Raw genomic sequence first — 26,897 nt, forward strand, 5'->3', positions numbered from 1 at the left:
CATGAGCCCACCAAGGCCACTTAGCCATCTGAAACTGCCAAGGACACTGCAGAATGGGACCTCTCCAGGGAAATGTGCACCTGCATCAGTCCTGACCCCGCGCCTGTCAAGCACTGCACTCGCCTGCTGCCTGCTGCTGCCTGCTGCCCCAGGACAAAGCAGGGGCTCCTCACTTTGAATGACGCCCCGCACCTCTGCAATGGTCATCGAGACTGTGGGGAGTCCTGAGAGCCACCTGTCCTATACCTCAGATGTTCACCGATAGGATGGGCGGGGTGCGAATACAGTAGGAGCCAGACTGCAGACAGGTTCTGTAGGGCTGGGCTCATGCTGAGCTTAAAAACTCCACTTTCTGAATAATTCCTCCTCTAAAAGGTATCCAATAATGCTGTCTTGGTTACTTTTTTCATTGCCGAAACAAAGTATCTGACATGCACAGGTTAAGGGAGGAAAGGTCTGTTTTGGCTCAAGGTTTCAGTTCATAGCTAGCTGCCTTCAAGGCAGGACAGCATGGCAGAGGCTATCAGAGGAAAAACAACTGCTCATGGCAAAGCAGGCAGAAAGCACAACGCCTCCCTTCCTCTTTCCTCTCAACCAGGATACCAGGCTTTTGAATGGTGCCACTCATATCCAGGTCGGGACTTGCTACTGTCCACACCAAGGACTACGCTAAGCCAATCAGTGGGCTGATTCAGTACTGCAGCCTCAAAGCCAGCATCACAGCCTTAGTCCCTACTCACACAGCCTGCATCCAGCCAGCCCCACCTGTGAGAACCTGAGGCTTTGGGGGACATCCACGTACAAGCTGTTAATAGATGCCCTCTAAAACTTACTTTCCTATTTCTATGTCTAGGTTTCAACTGTCCTAATTTGATGGTTATTAACTAAGTCTTTTATTTAGCGTGGCATGGCATGAGGTACTGGGGAATGGAACCCAGGTCCCTGTGCTTGCCAGGCAGGCACTTAGACCACTGAGCTATCTCCCCAGCCTATTAACTAAATCTTGATTGCATATTTCCCACCCAAAATGGAGTCAGTGCCCTGCACTCACAAGCACTGGACTTCCTTCCTTCCACACAGTCCCAGGGCCTTCTCACACTGGTCCTTCTTTCCTACTCTGAAGCATTTTCTTCCCATTTCCAGGCTTTCAAATGCTCAGGCACGACCCACCTCCGCCAAGCTGGCCAAGCCCCCACCCAAGTCTTTCATCCCTTCCCTGAGGCCCCGGTGTCTGATTGCATTCTCCAGTTCATCCAAACTCACTCTCCTACCAGATGCTGCGACTGCAGAGCTAAATGTAAAAAGTGAGAGCCTGGAGCAAACATTTCAGAATCATTCTTCCTCTTCTCTGCATTAATTACCACATTAATCACTCTTCAGAGAGGGCCTCTTTTCCCTGTTGCTCCTCCTGCAGGCCCAGAGCAAAGCTTTCTGAGAATGATGGCTCTCCTCTGAGCAGATGGCAATGATTGGACTCCAGAGGCAGCTCTCCAGCACCCAGAGAGCACCTCTGTGGTCTCTTTGGTATCCTGCACGGCTTCCAATGGGTCCTGGTTTTGGTGAGATTCAGTTTCCCGGTGCTTCTCCACCCCAGGTCCCTGCCATTCCAACAGGCCTCATCATTCTCCTTTAATTATTTTTAACTTTCAATTATTTCTTATCACAAAACTTACCACTGCAACCATTTAAAGGAGTGCAGTCAGTTTCAGGTTGTTCTACCACCACCATCTCATTTTAGAACTCCCTGCAAGAACGGAACAACTTCTGCCCACCCTCTCCGGCCATGGCCATCACCTACTGCCTGCCTCAATGAGGCTGACCACGCTGTGTCTACACAAGCAGAATCTCACTGTATTGGTTCTGGGAGCTTATTACACTCAGCATGACGGTCTCGATGTTCTTCATCCATGTTATCGCATATGTCAGAATTTCTAAGGCTGAATAATTTTGTTGTACAAATATAGTACATTTGGTTTATCTGTCTGCTCATCTACTGAGGAGCAACTGGTTTGTTTCCATCTTTGTGACGGCTGCAAGTGATGCCACTATTAACAAGAACCTATAAATGCTTCCGAATCTCCACTTCAATTTTCTTGGGTCTACACCCAGAAGTGGAATTGTTGAGTCACAGGGTTAATTCTCAGTTTAGTTTTTAAAGGAATCTCCCTACTGTTTTCCACAGCAGCTGCACCACTTTATGTTCTCAGGAACAGTGTGCCAGGGTTTCCATTTCTCCACACCCTTGACAGCCCTGGTCCTGTCCCTATCTTCACTTGGAACACGGTTTGTCACAAAGTCATCACTTAGAACAGAGCAGGCTGGGGAGATGGCTCAGCAGATGAAGCGCTTCCCTGGCAAATGCAAGGGCCTGAGTTCAATCCCCGGTTCTGCAAACAGAACAAAGCTGGCTCTGCAGGATGGACTCTGGAAGAGTAATGGCTAAGGGTTCTCAAAGAAAGAAGGGCTGTTACAGCAGAGCTGGGTCAAATTTTCCAAGCAATCATATAATATATGAAAATGATTATATATATTAGCAAGTCCTTTTATTAATAAAAAGGAATTCATAAGCACACGGACTTGATGACCACCTCCGATAATGTGACATATTCATAAGGCAGGATTAACTTTGGGCATCTAACCTTGTAGTTCTTCACAAAGTGAAAGCGAGATTCTTACAGAATCTGTTCTTTCATGGCTACGTTGCTAGATAGTATTTCAGCAATACAATTCCTAATTGGGAGATCAGCATCACCGGGGGTGGCACCCCTTAAACAACAAGACTGTAGACAGTTAGGATCCCGGGCTTAAGCCGTTTTCATTGCAGGACAAACCACTGAAGAGGCTCCTGCTTTGGAAGGACAGGACCCAAATTAGGCAGAAAAGTTGGTTTCAAAGTTCTTGACAAGATGCTATTAGAATAACTGAGCCCCTTCAGGGCAGGCTGTAATGCTGCCCCTCGTCACCACAATCAGGATGAAACGCTGGCCAAACTTGGCCTTCGGGTACTTCACAAGTGACAATAAAAAGGACCAAGGAGAAAGTGCTGCCACCTGTGCTGTTCCAGGAGCGCTCACCTCTTCCTGTGAGCGGTGCTACTGAGTTTTCAGTTACTTCATTTACAAGGATACAGAATGCCTGTTCCTGGACGTCTACACCGGTGCAGGAGGCTGCAGCCCCGCTATCTGATGAGCCCCGCAGCAGATGGGCTTCCAAAACGTGTCCATTGAGACCCTTAGGGAGGACACAACTGCCGTATTTAATTATCCCAGCGAAACTAGGCATTCAGCTAGATCCACTCAGTTTGCCATCACCAATTAAGGCTGTGAGAAGAGGGACAGGATCCTAACCAAGGCCCAATTTATTTTATACCCAGTGGTAGAGGACATTTTGCCACAGGTGGACTCTCCATCTGCAGGTGTGTATTTGTAGCCATCACTGGTCTAGAGCATTTGCTCAAATGACACCACTTTGAGCCTCTCCTGGATTTCACAGCCTCATGGGAGGACTGAAGGAGAGGTGACACCACAATTCAACACCTACCACCAGCACTTTGCAGCTGGGTCGCTGGGTACTGACAGCCAGGACACTGTAAGTCTGACCCTTAATTCTGTTCTTTAATAACTTGGCAGCAGTTCAGCAGCCAAAGGGCACCTGCATGCCAGGGGGGCTCATTAGTTTTTATTTGCTTTTCAGAAAGCTGGGCTGCTCCAAGGATCTCAGGCAGGTCCCTACTGTCAGGGATGGAAAACAGGCCAGCGTGTTTCCAGGGTCTGCAGGGGCTGGCAGGTGAATAAAGACTTTGAAGAACTTAAAAGTCTCGTAAATCTTTGGGTATTAAGAAGGGCTTTCGGGATTCAGTTTGATTTTTTAAAAGCACTTCAAAGTACACCAAATTTGTGGGTTAAAATATAAGGACATGATATACGGGAGGTGTTGCCTACTTAAAAATCTCTTAAATCTTTTATAAAATACAGGAGGAAATAATGTTTTTGTTTCAGTTTCTGTCCATTTCCTATGAGTGACAGTGAGGAAGCTCACATTTGGGTTAATTTGGAGGTCACAGGTGAGAAATCTGTGCATTCCTGGGTTTGCAGTGTCTCTTATCCATTTCTCTCCTGTGGCTCATAAATAAATCCAGTTATCCCCTTCTACCTCTCTCCCAGTGTTAAACCAAAATGCCTTCAGCGCTCTGGACTTTCTTTTTGGTGGTGAGCAGCATGCTGAATTGCTTACACTAGAACTGGGTTGGTGGCTTCATATATCTGAACCTAAAATCCACCAAAACTAAAAAAAAAATGGAATTTCTTTTCCTAGGAGCCAGTAATTGAAGGGAACAAAGGGTCCGTAAGATCTCAACTGGCCCTTCTTCCGCACCTGGGAAGACTGAGGGGCAAACTGGGGTGGCTTCTGACGGCCTGGGACCATCTGGTGGTCTCCAGAGCTGAGGGCTGACTGTGGCAGGCCTGTATCTCTACAAAGTTCATGTAAGTGTACCCAGGCCAAAGTGGTGCACGCTGCCAGCGGCAGAGGCTCTTCTTAGGCCCACGGAACCCTCCCTCTGGCTGGAAGGGAGCAGTCAGCTCTTCAACAAGTCCTCCTCCCTGCTACTCCACCCAGGGATCTACTTGCTCCACCTAAACTTTACAACTCTTTCTAAGCCACGCACACCTTCAGGCTTCTCAGGCTAATGATATAGTGAATGTTAAAGTTTTAAAAACTATTGCAGTAGGAGACGCAGTACCATTATTCCTCCCGAAATTTTCCTCATGTTGAACACACTTATCCCATTGTTCTTGTCATTTTCTAAAGTAGTTCTGGAAGTCTTTTGTGTCTTAAAAAAATCTGGTAAGGCAGGGCTGGTAAAAGCCTACAAGTGTGTCCTCACCTGCCCTTATGTACTAGCTCTGGCAAAGGGCCATTTTCAACTCCTCCCCACAGTCCAAAGGATCCGAAGAGGTAAACATTTTTAATTGCTCATTTAAGACACTCATGAAAGAGGAATTCCAGAACTGTTTCAGAAAGTAGCAAAACAAGGTATGTGAGTTTGAAGCAAGGGTGAGTACTCCGAGGGGAGATTAACATCACTGTGTCTTGCTGTAACAATTTTAAATTTAGACACACACCATATTTTCATTTATACCTCGTACTTGGCACCAGGAGCAAGTGACTTTCCTGCTCACATACTCACTACTGGTGACAGCTACAGGTCTCTACTCGTTGTTTATAGCCATAGTCTTGGCTCTGCAGGCACCTACACTCCTGAGACTTTCGGCTTCCTTAGATTGATGCAGAGTGGTGGCATTTCAAAAGATAATTGTGATCCGCCAAGGCAGGGCTGTATTGTTTCCCTCTCAATTGTAACTTGTAGTTTTAATGATAAACCTTCTCCCTGCTACGGAGAAGAACAGGATAAAAGCCTCTGATATGCTAATTACTTTCACTTGTCACCTACTAGAATGGCCTTGATACTTAACTGTTCACACAGTGAGATAAAAAAATCTGCTTAATTATTCTAAAATAAAAACGACTATTGCGATCAGACATATTCTAAGGTTTGGTTTGCACCAGCGGGTCCTTAGTTAAGGGATATACTTTGTACCCGAAGGCTTTCACCATGATGTGAAGTTGCCCACAACTACAGGTACTGTGAGAACACCAGGGGACTTCTCAGTGACCCGGCAGTTAGCTGGAAATGCCTATCTGAATGGCTTCATGGACGTTTCCTTGGATCTTCAAACATCCGTGTTAAGGTGAGTTTTAACAGAAGAGTTTACAGCTATTTTAGACATGCTTTTTTGCATGGCCCTCTGCAGACAGACTTGAGATTATAGTTTTTGCCGGTGTAGACAGAACTGTCACCTTCCCCACAAATTACCTTTTTGTGTTGCACAGAGGTATCATAAGAAGGGTAGGGGTAGAAAGCCTCCCAGTTAGCCCTTGGTCAGAGTCTGTTGTTTTCTCTATTATTTGAGACAGGGTCTCACTGTATAGCCCAGGCTGGCCCCAGCTTGTGTCGATCCTCCTGCGTTGGACTGCTGTCTCCTCTGAATGTGGCCCCCTACCTGCTTAGACGCCCTCTGTAGCAAAGGCACCTGCCCTGGCTCATGACGCAGAGCTGCCTTCCAACCAACAGGACAGTCAGCCATTGTCAGGCTCTTACTAAAGTCCGAAACATCTGTAGAACACGCAGGTCACTGATGCCTCTGGAGTTCAGGGCTCATTCCCTGATCAAGCCTTTCCGACTCACGACAGCTCTACAGGACCCTTCTCTAAGGCCTGTTTCTATCTCCATAGCACTAACCTAGACTGCTTTTCTGGCTCTGCTTCACCTTAAGCCTGGGTTTGGCAAACTGCCGGTATGTTCTGGTGTGTCCTCGCAAGCTAGGATGGTTTCTTCCCAGCTGCAAAGGGTTGTGAAAGCAAGAGACACCATGTGACTCCCAGTGCCTGACTACCACGTGCCCTGTACAAAAATGTTGAGGCCCATGGACCTGTTCTCCAATAAAAGTGAGAACAAGCCATTTAAAATGCTGGCTGCACCACCCCGCTCTTGCTCCCAAGGGTTCCTGTGACTTAGGACAGAATCCACACTGTACCAGGGCCCGCGGCTCCTAAATGATGCAGCTGGGGCTGATCTATGCACACCCATTTCCTACCACTCTGCCTGTCATACCTGGCTTGTGGGAGGTGGCCTGGATGCATGAGGCCCAGGGACTTCCGGGCCCGTGTTCCCTCTGCCTGAGCCACTCAACTTCCGATGCACCATGCTTTGTGTTCATTCTACATTCCAGGTAAGGGTGTGACGGCGGCATCTCCCTCAGAGCACTGCTGGGGAGACAGCGCCAGGTACCCAGAAACATTTCAAGGGGTCAGCAGTTAGAACAATTCCTGTGGCCCAACCAATGCACCGTGCCATTTCTGTTTTCCAGATTCTGTAAAAATTGCACATCCATCTCACCAAGCTAGACTGTATGGCCCGTGATGACAGGCATAACTGTTCCTGGTGAGCCACTGGATCTGGCACTCAGTGACAAAAAAGAAAGGTGGGCAGGACCACCTGCTTAGTCCATATGCCAATTTCCTGCAAAGCAGAACCCTCTGCTGAGTTTTAGAGCTCCTGTGTCTTCAAAGAGGGTGGCTACAGAGACAGCCTCGGGATGCCTAGGGCCACACTGATGCAGGAGCACTGTGGACAGTGTTTAAGGTCCCGCCCACTCCAGTGAAGCCCTTGTGAGAACGACTCTTGGGGCATTCTAGGGCTCACTCTTTTTTCTGGCAATTCTTTTTTTTTTTAATCTTTATTTATTTCTTTGGTATAGGGTCTGGCTAAACATCTCAGACTTATGGTGATCCTCCTGTCTCAGCCTCCCCAGCACTGGGATTACAGGTGTGTGCCACCACGCCTGGTTTCAGAAGGCATCACAGCACAGGGTCAGCATGGCACATGGTACTGGGGATTGACCCTGGGTCCTTGCACTTGCCAGGCTGGTGCTTAGACCGCTGAGCTATCTCCCCAGCCCTCCTTCCTGCAATTCTTGCTATGGTTTCTCTTTTTAGGTTGACAGTTAAGGACGTCATGTGCTCCTCTTCCCTCCTAGACCATCGTGGTCTATGTGCTCTGTCCTATGCTGGATTTCAGTTTGTAGGTTACCTTCTCCTGATTTTTTCAAATTCCTGTTTTATTCTATGTATTGCTTTGTATATAACATCAAGGCATATAAGCTGGTAGTTTTAAGAAAGGCAACACTGGGTAAATAATTTAACCTGAGCTGTGGTTTACCAGGCTGTACAATGGGACTCCACATGCCACCTTCTGTGAACACTATGAGGGATAAACGCAACAGTGCGAGGCGCAGAGAACACCATCTGGCACACAGCAGCTGCCGATCAGAACTAGTCACTCCCTGATTTAGACCAGGCTGCACTCTTAGGGAGCCGCTAAGTGGTATTTAATATAGACCAAGACCCCAAGCGATCTGGAGTAAATTCACATGCACACTGCTGATGGACCACGAAAGTCTGCATTCACTTGACACCACCATTGCTCATGTGGACTTCTTTTAAACATTTATTAAAAAAGCAAATGTATGTTCATCTCAAATATAACAGTTAAAAATGGGAAAGCAATACAAACGACTTGCTACCAGCAGCATCCAGTTGTTGGACTCTCCCACCCCGCCTCACGACAGTCCTGGGCGAGCTCGGCGGCTCTGGGCCCCTCCATCCCACCATCCTCCTAGTGCAGGCGAAACCCAATCTTATAAAATTAACAATTTAAGGTTAAATAAGCTTAAATAAAGGTGTTAAATACAAGACACTTCATGAAGGCTTCTGTACAAAGGTGAACAAGTCTCGCCCTGTGCACACGGTCCCACTGGCTCGCAGCCGCCCAGAGCCCCAGCAGGGAGGCGGATGCACTTCAGCAGAGCAAGCTTACACAAGGGAACCGGGCCTTGGGTGACCACTGACGACCTGGTGAGCCATTTACAAGGCATAGGTATCTTCTTTTAAAAAAAAAAGTCAAAACACTGTTAATATTCAGGCACCATTTGTTCCTGCAAATAAATAAGTCTCTAAAGAACTGCATTTGATCTAGCGTTAAACACATCAGTGCTTGCCTCCAGCACAGCTTCCCTAGCTATTCGCCATGCCTCTCTTCTTATTGCTATAATAATGTGGCTGTGGAAATAAAACTACTGTACATCCAAAAAATAGAGCACCTTTAACATTAAAGTATATGTCTGATTATTTGTCTCCATGTTTATTTTACAATACTAAAGCCCAGCTTCGGTCCACTGCTTCAGCATCTCTGCAGGTCACCTGGCTCAGCAAGGGGCATTCACACTCATCCCTGGACTGGGCTGAGCCAGGTGCCACCCAGCAGTGTCCCCGCCAACCGGGTCTACATTCACCTTCACCCAGGAGTAACAGTCCTCTTCCCGCCATGCTGCTCTGCGTGCTCGTGTCCTGCTAGGGCAATGGTGTGACAAAGAATAGAATAGCAAAAACATCTATGGGTGTGGACAGCACGCGGGAAGATGCGCACAAGACAGGGGCAGCAAGTGGTCTCCAGGAGTCCCCAAGGAGATGCGGGGGACAGGGGGACTAGGACTTCTTGTCCACAGTGTTGAAGAACCACTCTGTGAACCTGCGCAGCTGGGCTGCAGCTGTCTGTGACTCCTCCTGCAGTCGCCGGTTGTCCTGCCGCAGATGCTGCACCTCCGCCTGCAGGACAGCCTTGTCCTGCTTCTCCTGCAACGAGCAGAAGGCAAGGAGTCATGTACTGACCAGGATGCTGGAGGACCTGGAACCCCTCATTCTTGTTATACGTAAGGACTCTCTGAGGAGCACTGCCTGCTCCCGAGCACTGCAAGGACACAGACAGGTGAACAACCCCACAGCCCCTCAGCTCCTCCCATGGTGCTCCTCAAACACTGACAGCTGCTATCCAGGAAGCTACCGACCAGTTTATGACAGTGAAAGACACACTGCCATTAATCCCTCTCAGAAATACTCCCTCTTGCTTTGAACACACTTAGGCCATCACTTGTCCCTCTTGAAGCTGTTCTGGAAGTTTCCAGTCCTGAGTGTCTTTATGAAGTATGACCAAATAGCTGGTGAATCCAGATGTCAAGTCATCCAATGGAAGGGCAGCCTCCTAAAAACATTATGATGGACCCTTGTCTACCTTGTTTGACCTGGAGCCCTGCAACTTCTGGCCCTTACCCTAGGTCACAATGCCCAGGAAGGACAAAATGGTTTGAACTCAGTCGACACTGTAAGAACCCCAACAGTGCAAGTAATGACTCTGAAGAAGAACTTCCAGAACTGACTCAGAAAGTGGCAAAACAATGGCTAAGTGGGTCTGAAGTAAGGGGGAGTGTTTTTGAGGGATTAATTATAATAAAATTTTAAAATTTAAATGCATAAATTTAAATGTGGCTTTTGATTACACTTTGAACAACACGCTTCACCCAGAAAGGGGAAGACAGTGGCAAGAGGCAGGGTGGGATCCCTTGACACTGTGTGGCCTTTCCTGGAGCTCCCATTCACTGTGTGGAACAGGAGCCAGGCCAGCTGTCAGTGGTTACTATGGGACCAGCACTCAGGCCCCCATCCCCTGGCCTCCACGCACACTGCACTTCCACAGAGGCTGGCCACGCAAAGCTCTGTGAGAATAAATGAGATCCTCAGACCAATCCCACCTGGGGTTTCCAATGGGGCACAGTGAGACCCCCCTTCTGCTGCTGCTCTGCCATCCTCCTCCCATGCTCCAGTCCTGGCCCTCCCCTGGGGATGTTTGGGCAGCTCAGTCCCTGAACCTGGGCTGGCAGGGAGGGCAGCAGCTAGACTCCATACACGGCTGCTCCTCCTTGCGATCTCAGGTCCTCTGAGAACTTACCCTCAGGTGGTAAGCCCCACCACCCTCGCCCTGCCTGCATCCTCAGCTTTATCAATGTACCTCTGTCTACTGAGTGTAAATGTGCAAGTGCCGAGCTGTGCACACGTGTACACACACAGTGCCCTAATGGTAGAAACCAACCCCATGCTCAGCCAATGCCTCGTCCTGCCGGTCGTCTACATCAGGACTGGACCCCTACCATTCCCTTCCCACTTGGCCCCACTCATAGCGCACCAGCTATACTCTCTCTTCTTGAAAATCCACATCATGCTGCCAAGATAGCAATCTCCCACGATGGTCTCTGTTCCCTTTCCTGGGATGGCAAAATGGCTAGTGACAGGGCACACTGTGAAGCAAGGGCCCACTAGGGGCTGTGGAAAGAGGATCTCACTCCCTGTGAGGACTGGTGGTATACAAATATAGTCTAGAGCAGGGCTAAGGTGAAGATCAACATGTCGAGTAGAAGAAACTGACAGGATAGGCCAGATTTTCTGTTTGCAGTTCAGTCTTCTGAAGTTGGTTCACCATATGGTTGGGGCAACTGTCAACCTGGAGAACTGAAAAAATGCTAACCTGGAATACCCTGCCTCCTGGAGTCCTGGTCATACACAGCTATGGATATCAGAACCCCAGTATATCAGCTACAGGTCTGCAAAGAGCTCAGACCACAGGATTCTCCTTTCTATTCATCGTTGGCTTTTGCTCAGGTCCGTTATCTTTCCTGGCCTCCTCAACTTGTAACAGCTAAAAGGGGCCACCATGCATGCATAAGAAAGGGCTCTGAATACGTCCTTACCTTTCGAAGGTCGGTCTGCAGTTGTCGGAGGATCAGCTCCAGCTGGTTGACTTTCCCAGTCAGCGTGGATGGAGAGCGCTCCCTAGCAAACAAGGTGGAATCAGACTCGCAAAGCTCAGTGCTACGAAGGACATGAAAGTTCACCATCACTCAAGTCACAGAGCACCTAGAATTGGGAAGGAATGACACTTGCGGGGACACACCTGTCACAAATATATGGTGTTGGGCCAGCCAAATAGCTCAGTGAATTAAAGTGCCTGCAAGCAGGCAGGGCCCGGGGGTTTGATTCCTAGGCCTGCCGAGTTGGCCCCGCCCCCGGGGTGCACTGAGATGACAATTGAGACTGGGCATGGTGGTGCGTGCCTGTAATCCCAGCTCTTGGGAGGCTGTAAACAGGCAGATCACTATGAGTCTAATCTAGTAGTAAGACCCTGAACACCCTGTAGATCCTTCCCTAAAATACAAAAAAAACCCAAACCAAACACAACCAAAACCAAAAAACCCCAAATATACAGTGTGTGCATGGAGAGCAGGAGACCAGCCATAGTCTAGGTTCCAGGCAATTGTGCCCTGGGCACAGAACCACAGCACAGCTGTCCTGGAAGGAGAGGCTGGTGTCCTCATCCAGTGTCACCATACTCAGCAGGTATAACACTCATCTAGGGGTCCCCCCGCCCCCGTGGCTCAACACTGTGCCATGGAGTCACCCGCTTTGGCAGACAGGACAGTGGAGTGGCTATACAACCCAGGGCTGCCTTTTCCAGTGGGCAGAATGCTCAGTCCATCCCACTCGGTTCCTTCCCTGACTCTTCAGGGCTGGGGAAACCACAGCTCTGAGAACATGGTCTCTTGCATGGCCTGGGACTAGCTGAATCCTTGTCAACTACTGAACAGACAGTGGGAGGCAGAGGTCTACACACCCAGCAGCATCCATGAAGTCTTTGCCACTGCCTGGATCGACACACAAGGGCAGTTCCGGGGCCCCTTCCAAGTCTTGCCTGTGCTGCAGATCTGTCAGGGTGCAGAAGGATGCCACTCTCTGGTCTGGGGGATCAGCAGGAGAGAAGGGTTAGTAATAGCCACGGAGGAATGTTTCTTTGTCAAGAGAAATACAGTAGCTAAATGAAATGTTTCCCCTTCCAAATCAGTTATTTCCCTATTTAAAAGAAAACAAAGAAAAAGAAACTCAGGCAAGCTGCTGACAAGAAGAAAGCACAAAGACTGGCTGTTCCGCTTGGCTGTATGGCGCACACATCACAGCCTGGATATTAGCTGGCAGACCCGGATTTGCCAGAGCCAATCTGCTTTCTTCCCACATCCCAAGAAATGCCAAAGCTGCCGGGGGTGGTGCATGAAAAACAGGTTCAATGATGACTCAGCCAATAAACAGGACCAGGAAGATGGACCTGTTGCAAGCTCCCCCAACCCAGAAGGCATTCCTGAGACAGCACAGCCAGGACCACATCCTATGAGAGCCCCCAGCCCTTAGCATGTGGACAACCATGCAAACGTGCAGACACATGGAGTGTACAGGACAGGCTATGGCATCGGGCCCAGGGCAGTGCTGGACAATCACCTAGATAGGATGCGTGGTGACAGAGCAGCCCAAGTTCTTCGTCTGAGTCAAGACCTGAAATAAGATTTAGATGCTCCTATGAACGGAATGTCTCTCTGTGCTTGAAAAGCTCAGGGGCCCTCACAGGCTCATGTAAACAGGTCACATGAAGCAGAGCACGCATGCATGTGTATGCTTGTATGTGTGCAAGAGAAAAACAGGATAAATTTCAAAAGCCAGTGTGCTGTGATGCCAAATGGCGTGGTGAGGCACATTTCCTGTTTCACCTGTCCTGGCTGAAAGCCAGGGTGCTGTGCACAGTAAAAGTCCCTTGCTATGCCACTGTCACACACATGTGCGTACACACTGTTTGAACCATAAGCACATACTGCAATTTGACTCCCTACACATTTCAACGGAGAGGCAGTGAGGGGACTGGGCCGAGCAACCTCCCATGGCCACAGAGGAAGGTCAGAGGGCCCTGGAGACTTCCCAGTGCTGTACGCATGACCAAGCCACCATAAGGCCTGCTCACGACATAAGGCCATGCTGACCTCAGCTCTGGGAACTAGGCCCTCCACATTTGGACAGTGCAGGACTCTGACCTCGTGGTGGGCCAGCAAGGCTGAAGAGCTCCCAGGAGAAGCCCTGTCCATACCTAGCAAGCGTGGGTTCAGGACCCCATCTCAGGACCAGCGTTGCTCTGGCGCCCCCATGGCTGGCCTCTGAACTCACAGCTGTACCTGAAGCCTCCTCCCCAGGACCATCTGTTCCCAGCCCTAGTCTTTGAGATCACACCTGCATCCCAGGGAAGCGGCTCCTCTCACGCCGGTTGATGGATGGGGAAAAACTGCTCTTGGGTCCGTGTCAGGTGCTCTGCTGTTAATTTATCCCACTCTGTCTCCCTCTAGCTGCTGGATGAGCCTCCTAATGAGGCTACCTGCTCATTTGGTTTATGGAGGGTCACACAGGTGCAGCTAATTAGAAAGGATGGTGATGTCGAGGCTGTCAAGTGCACTTGAGGAAAGCAGGCCTGTGGGCTGCCAGCACAGAGCGTAAGGCATGGTCACCCTGACAAAGGCCAGGGCACTCTTGGAGTCCCGCTGAGGCTGCCCAGCCACCCATCACAGGGCTGCTCTCCAACCCTCTGGCCTCCTGCTAACACCTGCCAGAGGCAAGCACATGCACCCTCCAACTACTTTTTCTGTAAGGTTCACAAGTGGAATCTTCTACAAGATGACAAACACTCTATACATAGTCACAAGAGACAACTGCAGTATAACGCAGTGCTCAACGGCAGGGTTTTCTGCGTGATGAAAGAACTTGTAACTTCATTATGAGCAGCGCACCGGGTCTACGCCAAAGGTCTGAGCCGTAGCAGCTTAACATAAGCCCACTCTTCGAGGCCCCAAGGAAGGCATATTGTCAGATTTGAAAAAGAAGAAAAGGGGGGAAGAACAGAACGAGCCATGTTTTTGTTCCAGAGGAAATCTAACTAATTACTGATGATAAAGGAATGTCCAAAAGTGGATAAAGAATTATTTTTTCACTTTTTGAATAAGTTCTACTGACTCAACCTCATGACCATTTATTTAGTCATTTTTTTTTTTTTCTTACTACGCCTGGCTGATGCTGATGGTCCAGTTCACACACCAGGCTGGAAGCACTGTAGTGTGCTCTGTTATTTTTCTATCGGAGTTGATAAGCTACACATACATGTGACACACATGTATCCTGCTACTGGTGGCCAGCTGTTCAGATATTCCTCGGAGAGAAACAAGGTCCTGCAGGTTGGACAGCCAGAAGCCAGAGCTGAGACCTGCCTCCACCCACCAGGTGAGCCACTGGTTTGGAGGCTGGAGTGCTAAGAGAAGCCACTTGGCTGGGCAGACACGAAACATCTTTGTAACAATGCTAATCTTCTTGACAGTTTCCAGTGGCAGCTTGGGCTTCTACTGCTGATTTCTGTGAGAGAAGCATTTTGTAATCAAGTGACTACTGACCTGGAACCACACTATATACAAGCAAGACTTAAGCTAAGGAGTACATGAATTCTGTAGGGTGCCTGCCAGACCCAGCACAGGCCCCTGACATGTACTGCCTGCTTGTTTCTGTCCCTCCAACTTCTAATACCTTTAAGCATGTCTGATGAAAGAGTGACACAAGGCACAGCTTACACAAGAAACAAGCCACACCTTTAAATAATTTTAAACCTTATTTCAATGTCATGTTCCTAATTTTAAATGTATCTAACCCTAAATAAAAGGACAAAGGGTCATTGAGTTATCTTGTACCATATAGGGTTGGGATGGCACGACAGCAGACTAAACCACTCCCACATACCCACTGCTGCCAGCAGCACTGAGCACTATGGGCCCAGCCTGCACGAGTGGGATGATTAGCAGTCCAGGCTGCCCAGCATGAGGGGCAGGATGAGCATGTGACAGGGAACCACCGAGTGGGTACACCAGCAGGCAGGAGGCTTGATCAGTTATTCGGCTAGCACAAAGCTGTTCCAACATTGCTTTGCTAAAACTACAAACTAAAAAAAGCTAGAGTTTTACGGCCACGTGCAAGAAATTACAGGCCCTGGTTCTGACACCTATGCCTATGGAGTTGCAGGAAGCTGACTAACCACAAGAAAGAGCGAAAGAGCTTCAGCACAGAGTACTGTGGTTTAGGCCAGGGGTGACAAACCTTCTAGAGCTTTCAAGGATCACAAACAGCCCACTGTGGCACACAGGCCATGGCTTCCACACTGGTTTAGGCTGCAGGCAGCCCACGGGCAAGTGCAGAAAGATGATGGCATAGATTAATGAATAAGGGCTCTAAACTCTTTGCATGAGACATACCAGTGCATTGGCCTGAAACAATTTTAATTTACTTTTGAGAAAGTTCTGACTGATTTACTATATTAAGTTTGACTTCATTTTTCTTCTTTGTGGGAGACTTTCTTTTCACAAATTATGGTACCATTAGAAGCTACCGAGAAAGTCACATTGTGTTTATGCTTATATACACACAAGCACATCAAACAGCATTCAACTTCAAACTGAAACTTTAGAACTGAAGAAGTTATCACAAAAACTTATGCTCACTATTCTAAGAAATCAAGGGCACAGGGGACATAAAAATGCAGACTATTTTTTGGAAGATGTGCTCCTGCAGCGACCTTCCCCCTACAGCAGTGCTCGACGTGCACTAACCCTGCGATCTTACTCCCAGACACTCCCCCTTGGACTGCTTCGGGGCCAGGGTGTCGGTCACCACCCGGGGCAATGTGCAGCCCTAGCGGAGCGCAGGCCTTCTCTGGCCGGGACGCAGACTGCACTCTCACTTGCCAGCGTGTTATTTTACCTTTTAAGCTCTTTGCTCTTAAACACCATCTCAGTGACAAACGCTCAAGAACACACCAAGCGGTTCCTTCTGGCATGTATGGTGGTAGGTGCAAGGAGCTTTAAATCCTTTTTTCTTTGTGGTTCCAGGGATTTTTTGTGGTACTCAGGACCTTGCACTTGTCTGAAAGCACTTATTCCACTGAGCTATCTTCTCAGCCTGCTCCTACTTTTTTTAAAGCCTCTGGATATACATTTTAATTTTTATTTCTTTCTAACAAATGGTGCAAAAATTCAGACATTGTCAGCTATCTTAAGATATATTAAAGTATTGGGGCCAGGGAGACAGCTCAGCTCAGCAGCATAAATGCCTGCCTAGCATGTGCAAGGTCCCAAGTTCAATCCCTGGTACCACAAAAAAAAAAAAAAAGATATATTAAAGTATTAATCTTTAGGCAAAAAGTCCTATTTATGTACTGCTGAAATGGCTCAACAGTTCTGGAAGCAAGTTGTATCCTAGGAGGACTGCCCCTGAGTCTCCTAAAGAGGCTCCATCTCCCTTCCCCTTCACCACTTGATGCACATGCAGGTCTTTATGTGACGTGGCTCCTGCTACCATCCACCACGGGAGGGAGGCTCCTATACATGCTGGGCAATGAGGTAGCAGCCAGATATGCCCCAAGTAATCTAAACATTTAAAAAAAACCCCACGGAACACACCTAGCCTATCAAACGTCATAGCTAGACAAGGTGGCGCACCAGAGTGCTGGTTCTTCCTTTTTGGAGATCACGGCTGAGGGAGTGGCTCAGCATCAGCAGAGCAATGGACCACATTCACAACTCAAAGCAGGGCTTTTATGGAATGTATGCTACTTCCGTATCAGTGGAAAACTGGGAAATCTCAGTTGAGCAAGGTAGGGACTAATCACACCTAAGAAGGCTGGCTACACACGGCAGTGCACGGCGGCCGAACGATCCGGTTGTATTGGACTGCTCAGCAATTTTGCTGAAGGAGTCTGATGTGCAAAGGGCACATCGCACCTCACTAGATGAAAGACCTGTATGAATCAAAGTCTGAAATGAGCCTCGGTCAGTTTTTCAAAATGGGCCGTCACAGCAGTGGAGGCGACGGCCTGGGCCGGCAGCATCCTCACCCTGGTCACATTCGCTCCTGGGCTGATGAGACTGCTCCATTTTCCGACACCTGGGCTTTTAGTTATTTACCTATTTTCTTACTAATTTTTAATAATACCACACGTTATTTCTCGATGTCAAGCTTTCTTATTCTTTCCAATAATTTCCATCAGTCAATTTTCAGGCATCAGATTTCTGGTCACAAGGCAGATACATTTTTCTGGCTCTGGCTACACACTGTCACAGTGCTTGAGCAAGAAGACGCATCACTTTATAATCTGTATAATGACACCAGCTGCGAGTATTCTTCACAGCTTCTCAGACTGCCGCATCATTTGTCCTATTCAAAAGGTGCGAGGTGGTAGCTCATTACCATTTAAATTTACACGTAGGGCTAGACATTGTTCCACGCTTATTTACCACGTTGTTTCCATCTGTGGAAGGCTTCCATATGCCTCCTCTGCTCGCCGTGGAGTTGGTAAATCCCTTTCCTATTTAACTCTTAGGTATATTTAGCTTTCTGTATGTGATCTTTATTTTATCTCAAAATGACTTATTCTATTTTTAAATTATTATTATGCAGTTGTAATTATTATTGATTTATATTTTTTTTGTTGAACATTGTTTGTCTATTTACCAAATGGATATAATTAAGTTCTTTACTATATCTCTGGATAGCTGAATTGAAAGTGTACTAATCTACATATTAATTTTAAAAATGATCACTTTTTTTTCTCTAAAGCTTTGTGCCCATTTTTGTCCTTACTGCTATGAAGACTTTTCAGCTCCTGGAGTGTTTCCTGGATTTTTCTCATTGTAATTCAATGATGGCTTCCATCCCAAAGAACACATAGTCCTGGCTTGCTGATCTACGGGTATCCTTTTTTTTTTTTTTTTTTTTTGCATTTTAGGAACGGTCTACAGGGTGTTCAGGGTCTCACTACTAGGTCATACTCATAGTGATCCACCTGTTTACAGCCTCCTAAGAGCTGGGATTACAGGCGCACACCACCAAACCCAGTCTCAACTGCAGTCTCAGCACGCCCTGGGGGGCAGGGCTGGTATGGCAGGCCTGGGGATCGAATTCCTGGTCCCTGCACTTGCTTGCAGATGCTTTAATCCACTGAGCTATTTGCCGGCCCTCTGGGTATCCTTCATGGAGGGAAGGCTGGGGCTCCCTGGAGAGGAAGAGCCTGGCCCTGGCCCTGGCCCCTGGCTGGCCTTGAGGCCTGCATGAGCCTAAAGAATGAGGCAGACACAATGTCCCAGGCTTCCCAGGCCAGAGCATGGCCTTTGATCCCCTGACTTCCTCCGCTGCACATGCAGTGCAATCACCAGCTGGGCACGGGGTCCAGCTGTGTCGTTCATCAGGTCTAGGGGCCAGGAACCTTGGAACAGAGCTCACTACTGTGAAACACACTGAACGAATGCAGCAGCGAAGGACAGAACGTGCTGGAAGTCATGACGACAGAAGCTGGCTTGCTCCCTATCAGAGGCAAGGCACCAAGAAGTGGGTTGAAGCAGGTGTCTTCCTATATCTACATGGTTTCTGGTCACCTGGCTGCTGGCAAAAGGTGTCCCCTAGACTGTAAACAGTCACTGCACTGATGCTGACAAGAAAGAGCATGGTAGAAACCTGGGATGGCAAGACCTGTGTAGGGCAAACAGATCACAGCAGAGTCTGCACTGGCACTAAGTTTCCCAGCTGTTCATCTTGTGAACCTGGCAGCTTCAAGCTCCCAAGGCCCTTCCTACTTGATAGAACCTCACTTGGGAGGAAAGATAGCATACTATATCCTATATTACTACCTCTACCTGTTAGACAGGAGCAGAGGCAGAGAGGAGACACGGCTGGTCCTATCCAGGAGGTAACTGGTGTCTGCCTAGAATTCATGTCTTACAACACACTAAATGACATGGGTCTCTACTGCACGTGCTTCTTACAGCACGATCTAGCCCCTGAACAGATCCTGCCCCTCAGTCAGTGCACAGGCCTGCCGACAGTGCTTCCAGGGACCAGGAGCCGGAGAGTCATTACCTTCAAATGCCCGTGCGGCGTCCACCAGGTGGGACCAGTCCAGGCCCATAGCTGTGTCTGGGAGGGGCATCAGGCCAGGGTCTGTGCACTTGGACTTATCTGATAAGGACCCATCGGAGAACCAGAACTCATCTGAACAGAAATAAAACAAAGCATCAGTCAGCCAGAAATAGCAGAGTTACTGCCACCCCTCAACAGTCAGTCACAGCCAAATAACACTGTCCCAGTCAGACATCAGGTCACCCCCATGCAGTAATAGCTGGAAACTGCCATCCCCACATAGTTACAGCCTAGTTACCACCATCCCCACAGTGTAAGCCAGCCACAGAACAGACATCACTGTCCCCACCCAGGGCCAATTACTCAATCACAGGTACCATCCTCCTCAGCTGGGCACGCAGGTCATGGCAGAGTCACACCAAGGCCACTGCCATCCCCACCAAGTCAGTCACAGCACAGGGACTGCTGTCTTAGCCAGCCAGCCAGTCAGTCAGTGTTATGGAATGCTGTGTCCACTCACAGACCACGGCAGCAGCGCGTACTGCTATCTTCACAGCGTAAGAGAAAGAGGAAGTGTGTCAAAGCATGGGGGCCTCTGTCCCTACACTGACTTAAAGCTCAGTTACTGCCAGGCCCCTCAGAGTCAGCCATTCAGTTGCGGTGTGGGCCCTGCTACTGCCATAGAAAATCAGGGAAGCTGGAGCACACTTACTGCCAACCCCTCCCAAGATGAGAGAGGAAACTTTTTCTAAGACATCTACTACTTTTTGGGACAAAGGAACACAATCAGCCGCAGTCACCCTGTGTCACCTCACCATTGTCCCCTCCTGGAAAATTTCCCTAAGCACTGAGTCAGACTGACTGAGGGTGACCTGGATCTCCTTCAGGTGACTCCGAGGACAGTGCTGCAGGTCTACACTGCTTTGGAAAGATCAGCAGCAATCTTTCCCTTTCCTGATGATTCTTAAGCTTCACTGAAAAACACAAGTGCCTGAGCCCAGTGACACAAACTCCAAATGTCTTAAGTGCCAATTATTACAAAAATGCAGTGAGACTACCTTCATTTTTATTAACAGACCAGAAGGAAAGAAGACATTATTTTATACACACAAATGTCTACCACAAAAATGGTGGCTGGGCTGCTTTTTGTAACTGAACAGAAGTCGCCTCAACATCTCACACATCACTGGATGGTTTTGCTTTGGCAGCAAATGTAGGTCTGTCCCTTTTTACTCTCTCTCTCTCTCTCAACTCCCGTCCTGGTCTTTCAAGCGCGCTCATCATTAATGCTGTGGTGAGGAGCCCACTCTGCATCTGAAGCTGAGTTCACTGAGGACCTCGATGTCTTCACCGTGCCTTCTCTGAGCGCACCCCAAGCACACAGTGCAGCTGCTTGCAGAGGCATCAGACTAATGAGACCAATCAAAACCATGGCCTCCTGGCTGTCTGAGCCTGCAATTAAGCTAAGTCAAGGACATAATTAACCAAATGCACCTGTAATTTTCATTCCTGCATTCTTCTGGGAAGCTGTGGAATTCTGGCATCTAGACAGAGGCACACAGTGCTTGTAAATTTGGCCTTGAAGGACAGCAACAGTATTTTCACATTGTTGACAAATGCAGCCTTGGCGGATCTCTCACCAGGGCAGCAAGCTAATCTAACAAAGCTATTTTAAAGCTGTGTTTAGGTGCAGTGATGTTCTACCAGCGTATTCCCAGCCTGCACTCTGAGAGTGCCCTGGAGTAGATACTTTGTCAAACTCTCTTTAAATGCTCATTGCTAGTGAACGAGGCCTGTGTAAAGTGCTCCGTCCCAGTTGTATAACATTATTGAAAAAGCAAAACCATAGGGATAGTACTAAGAGCAGCAACCATTACAGGCCGGGGCCAGGGGAACGACAGGAGAGACACAGGGTTTTCCAGGCAGCAACACTACTCTGCAGTGCTGGAGATGAGTCCTTGCTCATTTGCCCAAGGCCGTGGAACGCATGACACCCGGAACGCAGCCTAACATGGACTCCAGCTGACAGTGAAGTGTCAGTGTGCTTCCAGGCCTGGGCCCTTGCACCACTCTGGGGAGGGCTGCTGCCGACGGGGAGCCTGTGGCAGGGGCAGGGTGGAGGAGGCCTGGGAGCACAGGCGATGGCAGTGCTTCCTGCTCGGTTTTATCGTAAACTTAAAACTGCTCTGAAAAGTATTTATTTTTTAAAAAGTGAAGCACTAGGGAAGCCGAAACAGGAAGATCACCATGAGTCTGACCTGCGTAGAGAGATCCTGTACCAAATACATACAAAAAAAGTGAAACTAAAAAATCAATGTATCTTTCACAGTAAGTAGGGAAAGCGTGGATTTAAGAGTGCACTGACAGCTTCACCATGGGGTACGCAAGCACGCTAAGTGCTACACACCAGAAAACATCATGGGCATCGGAACACAACTGTAGTAGTTTTGGTAAAGCTTCCAACAGGTACCTGCTGAAGTTTCCTGTTTATAAAAGGAGAAGCTACTTGGAGAAGTGCTGGGGATTCAGAACACAGCCATCTGACCTTTCATCTTGTGTTAAGGAGTTTTACAGGTGTTGTCAGTCTAATGAATGGACCCTTGAGCACAGGGAACTGTTACTTACAGGATATGTTTGGAACTGCATGAGACAAGCTTCATGTTCAGTTATGTAACACATCAGAAGAACTTCTGTTTCATTCAGACTTGGAAATCTATGTGTATTATGGAAGTTAAAATTCACTCTAATGACTTCCAGGGTGAAATTTAAAAACCTATTTTTAAATTCCTATGCTTTCCTGTAAACTTAAAATTAACTACAAAAAATAAATTTTAAAAAAAGCCCTTAAAACCCAACACATTTATAAAAGAACTGGTATCATGTAAAAAACTCATAATTTTATAATTTGAAGGGAAATCATCAGATTGACTGGTGCCTAGTACACTGGAGTAAGAGGGACACACAGGAACACAGGTGACATGCATTTGATCACAGATGCGCTTACACGTTCCACAACCACCTGGCACCCTCCCTGTCACTAAGGCTGAGCTTTAAGGAGAGCTAGAAGGACAGGACACCCAAACTTCCTTCCTTCTCATCCCCTGCCCACCACGAAACCCACCTCCTTTGCCACAGTTTCCCTTTTTAAAGATCAGGCCTTATGTACTTTTTTTTCCTTTAACATAAAACAGCTGAGATGAAACAAATCACTGCAGGACTTGATAAAAACGTGTAATGTGAACTTTTCTACCCCTTTCCAAATGAGGTAGTACTGTCTAATCACCACCCTCATACTGTCTATCCTGGGGCTTTTGTATTGGAAAGTTACTGTTACAAAAGAAAAAAAAAAAAAAAGAAAGCATGCCCCTAAATGACACATATCTACAACACAAACAGGTCCCACACCACCCTGGGACACAACCTCAAGAGCCTGTTGGGGCACCAGAGCTGCGAGATGCTGGCCTTTACTTACTTCGCAGGCTGCCCATGCTGGGGGCAGGGTGGGTCCTCGGAGGCAGGGTGCTGTGGTAGGGTGGGGTGGTGCTGAACAGGATGTCGTTGGGCAGGGCCTGGTCCAGGATGGAGCTTCGGGAACTGCCGAAGGAGGACCCCCTCCGTGTGCTGCACACGCTCTCATCAGAGAGGGTGCGGTACAGCGACCTCCTTGGAGACAGGTTCCCGTAGAAAGAAAACTAGTTGAACAAGAAGTGGAGGGGGAGATGTTAAGAAACCGAAGGCCTGGAGGACACCTATCTGAAGATACTGGGACAGCGTCTTAAGAGCTTCCCTGGAAAGCTGAGCCAGGTGCGCTGGCCATCATAGCCAATCATCATTTCTCTGGCAAATGCCTTGGATTTTAATGTTCTCCTCTTTGACATTCTGTGAAATATTATCATGAATTAGACATGCACAGCTTTATTAATTCTGAAATGTTAAATGGAAGTTCCATAACCTTATAGAAATGAGAGCTTCTGGAAATATATAAAGTTGCCATTTTAATACTTATTCAAAATCCCAAGTGCTAGCTTGATTTTAATTGAAAATGACTACTTTTTAATATTAGGCAATTTCTACATCAATCAACTGTGTGTGAAATTCAATCTAATCTAAATAACAAAACTAATTTTGAATACTTAGAATTTCTAAGCTACATGAACATGCTCAGGAAAAATGGTTTTAGTCCAGTGAAAAGCAGCTGTCCATTTAGAAATATTACTTACAAATGTCTATCTTCTAATTGCTAGAGACTGAGTTATTGTAATGGTTGATAATCAGATTGAAAGGAATCATTAAAATTACTGTGCGCTAAATCCTGGACAGGGTAAGGAAAAATCCTGACTAAGGAATAAGCAAGTAAGAAAAGTTAAATCAAATCTGAAACTCATAGCTACTTCCTTTGCATGCTGGACCACATTCCTTGCACACAAACAATAGTAAAAGCCGGAATGTTCACATCAGACAAATATAGACATGGCTATTTACATTTGCAAATGTGGCCAAGAGGCTAAAAATATTCCCATTGTACGGGTCCCTTCCACGCTGTAAGGTCTTTCCAGCCAGTGAACAGTAACTGCAGTGTGTGTGCAGTGGAGCCACATCTGTACTAGGAGGAGGAGGCGATCTGTCTTAGAAGAACAACATGCCAAGATGCTGTTCTACTCAGAGGAAAGCCATCTACACTCTGCACAGCAGTCCACCTTGACCCTGGCTGGCACATACCCAGCTGGAATCTGGTACACACAAGTTATCAAAATGACTGCATGTGCCGGAGTCTTACGGGATCCCCTGACACTCACTAGCAAGCTGCTCAGCGGCTGTGCTGATGACAGCATGCACTGGCACACTGGGAAGGCCACTCCAGAAGCAAACACAGCACGGGTAACGGTGGCACTGTCGTATGCACGGGACCCGGGAGCAGACTCCCCATGCACACTATGCAGACAGCAGAACACTGTGGCTCTCATTTCCTGTCCCTTTGAGTGAGAGGACAGTTGTGCTGCAAGCGTGATTCACTCCTGACTCCCACACCAGATGCTTATGTGGTTTCTTGTTTCATTCTCTGAAACACTTGCAAGAAGGGAGGACTGGGCTAGGTTACCTAAGACCCTTCTACTATTTTGCCTTATTTTACAAAGTAGCTTAAGAAACTGAAATAACAAAGAAGCTATAAATAAGTGTTCTTAGCAGTAACTAACAACACAGCAACTGCGGAGCTACATGAGGCTATACTGCTGAGCACCAGCGGGCCAGGAGGAAAGCCCTCCTTCCCGGGGTCTCTACCTATCTCTGGTCTGCAGAGTGCAAGGTTCAGTCCTCTGTGTGAGGCCAGCGGGGAGAGGCAGCACGGACACTGGTGCATTCAGGAATGGGGTGCTGGGGATGTCCCAGGCTGAGACAAAGATCAGGTGGTGTGAATTTCAAAGGCAGCTCCATCTAGGCACGCTGCTAGTTTCACCACGTCACTTCTTGTTGCTCTCACCTCCGGAACACAGTGAGTATTATCTCCTTCTATGAGATGGGGACACTGAGGCCACTTCAGTCATGCAGCTTACCACACTAGAGCTAGGATTTGAGGGAGGTGGGGCTGCCTGGCTTTCAGGTCTACCTGAGACAGGATGCTGCCTCCCAAGGACTGGTCATGGAGGCAACCCTGGAAATGGGCAAGGCTGCACTGACCCGCTGGAATACTAGGGGAATCCCTAGGGGGAGGATCTGGACACCCGTGAGATACTTCAGAGTTGCATGATTTAGTTAATGTTCCTGGTAACTAACCTTTCTCCTTCCTTCCTCCACTAAGGGGCTGTCAGGAAGCATCAATTTCAGAAAGTCTTCTTTGGACAGGACATGTTGAGTCTCTGAAAGGGCATCTCCCATGGTGCTCTGACACTGAGCAGCTGTGGCCATGACGTCCATTTCACTGTACATCCTGGTGGGACAAATTGGAGTAGAAAATCAGGGGTGGCGGGCTGTGCACAGCCGGTGACTCTGAGAATAAAAATCCCCATCTGGTTTCACCAGTGCATAAGCAGCTCCACAAGTCTTCACCACTAGGTCAGCTCCCTAAGACCAGACAGGCAGCTGTCCCCATACCATCTCACATCCAGGGGATGACCCTGGATGCTGAGGGACACTCCGGAACAACACAGAAACAAACCAAATCCTCAAAGCTCAGCAGGGGAAAAAAATTACCAACTCTCAGAACAAGCTCCTGCTTTCCCTTTCTTAACCCGTGCCCGTGAACACAGTCTCGATAACGCATCGGGGATGATCGCGTCTTTTGAGCAACACTGTGCTCTAGTGACTCCAGCTCTCCTCTCAGTCCAGGCCTGTGTCAAGCACGTTTTATTATTAGTAATTTCACAAAGCTGTTTGGATAAGAAAAGCAGCTGTCCTCCTTGATTATTAGGATATAAAAGTGTATTTAAGGACAGCGAAAGGCTGTCAAGCTGAATTACTGTTCCCATTCCTTTGCTGGGAGAAAGCTGCGGAGTCACTCATTGCGTCAATGCAATCCACGCACTGAAACAGTCCGGATGGTGCAGGGTAACAGGGGCTCGACTGTCAGCACACGTGTGGGGTCTGTGCCACACAGCCTGAAATGTACGCCTTCAGGAGGTGACAGCTGTGGATTGAGCTGTAGTGGATGAGCCTCACGTCACTGTCACATGCCCTCACATGCCCCTATTTCAAAAGCAAGGCCAGCTTGTTGCAGTAGGATAGCTGTCTAGGGAATTATCAGAATGAGTGGATTAAAACTAGGAGGATTTATCTGGACATCTCCATGGCCTCCGCACTGTTCCTGAGGTGTGACAGGCCAGCCTCTGCTCCTCAGATCTGGGGGCACAGGCAAATCACCGACGTGAGCAGGCAGTGGCCATGAAGGCAGTGCTCCAAACCTGGCTGTTTTATGGGATGGCAATGGCACCAAGGAGGGGGACAGAGAAGGACCTGGGACCTTGTAGGGCTTCTATGCAAGCTTCTAGGGAGCCCCTCACCTAAGGGTGGTGTTCACTACAATGCTTCTAAAAAGTACTTCACAGAACTTAAAAAGGGCTTGGGATGAATCACTGTAAAGCACTCAGAAACCTATTGGGTATGTATATTTTTCTAACATTTGTGTTTATAATAAAAAGGTGCAGCATAAAATTCCTTCTCAAACAGCTCATCTGCATTCATTTAAACTCTCCAGGGTGTCTCCTGGAAAGCCACAGCACACCCCACAGCTGGGCATACCCAGCCCTTGCCATTCCTGAGGACCCCATCAGTGTGCTGTGACTCAGGCCCTGAGTGTGCATGGCTCTGGGTGTCCATGAATAACAAGCAAATCGCCATGTAGGGAACAGCAGCAGGCTGGCTCTGCACTCCTGAAATGCAGATGCCCTATGTGTCTCTGCGCAGAGGGGTCAGCACACGTGTCACACTGCCTCTCAGAGATAAAGCACCCTCTCTACCTGCTACACCTCAGGCAGAAGTCAGGCAACATCTTCCCTTCTGTGCTGTCACTTACAAAGCCATGCCAGGCAGCACACTAAGCATGGAATTCAAACTGCTCTGGACCAGAGGCACAGGGGCACATGCGTGCAATTCTACCACCCTGGGAAGTGTGCTATGAGGGTCCCAAGCTTGAGCTCAGCCTA

At 48.2% G+C, this 26,897-nt stretch overlaps 1 protein-coding gene across 5 annotated transcripts in view; it reads right to left on the minus strand.

Moving 5' to 3' along the window:
- Positions 1 to 8,060: 8,060 nt before the first annotated feature.
- Sipa1l2 (signal induced proliferation associated 1 like 2) overlaps positions 8,061 to 26,897 on the minus strand; it is a 179,676-nt gene continuing 160,839 nt past the window's right edge. For 2 of the 5 annotated variants that reach the window (XM_023700839.1, XM_023700840.1), the window contains exons 16-22: positions 25,033 to 25,186; positions 22,733 to 22,952; positions 19,261 to 19,392; positions 12,775 to 12,828; positions 12,119 to 12,242; positions 11,199 to 11,319; positions 8,061 to 9,252 (exon numbers count right to left, since the gene is read on the minus strand). In XM_023700839.1, the coding sequence (XP_023556607.1) occupies positions 9,106 to 9,252; positions 11,199 to 11,319; positions 12,119 to 12,242; positions 12,775 to 12,828; positions 19,261 to 19,392; positions 22,733 to 22,952; positions 25,033 to 25,186 (952 nt within the window). In that variant the 3' untranslated portion in view covers positions 8,061 to 9,105. The remainder of the gene's footprint in view (positions 9,253 to 11,198; positions 11,320 to 12,118; positions 12,243 to 12,774; positions 12,829 to 19,260; positions 19,393 to 22,732; positions 22,953 to 25,032; positions 25,187 to 26,897) is intronic. The other 3 variants (XM_004640829.2, XM_023700841.1, XM_023700842.1) reach the window with 3 other exon arrangements.

This window comes from Octodon degus, unplaced genomic scaffold, assembly GCF_000260255.1.
Source record: "Octodon degus isolate 3935 unplaced genomic scaffold, OctDeg1.0 scaffold00127, whole genome shotgun sequence".
In the NCBI taxonomy this organism is placed as follows: Eukaryota; Metazoa; Chordata; class Mammalia; order Rodentia; family Octodontidae; genus Octodon; species Octodon degus.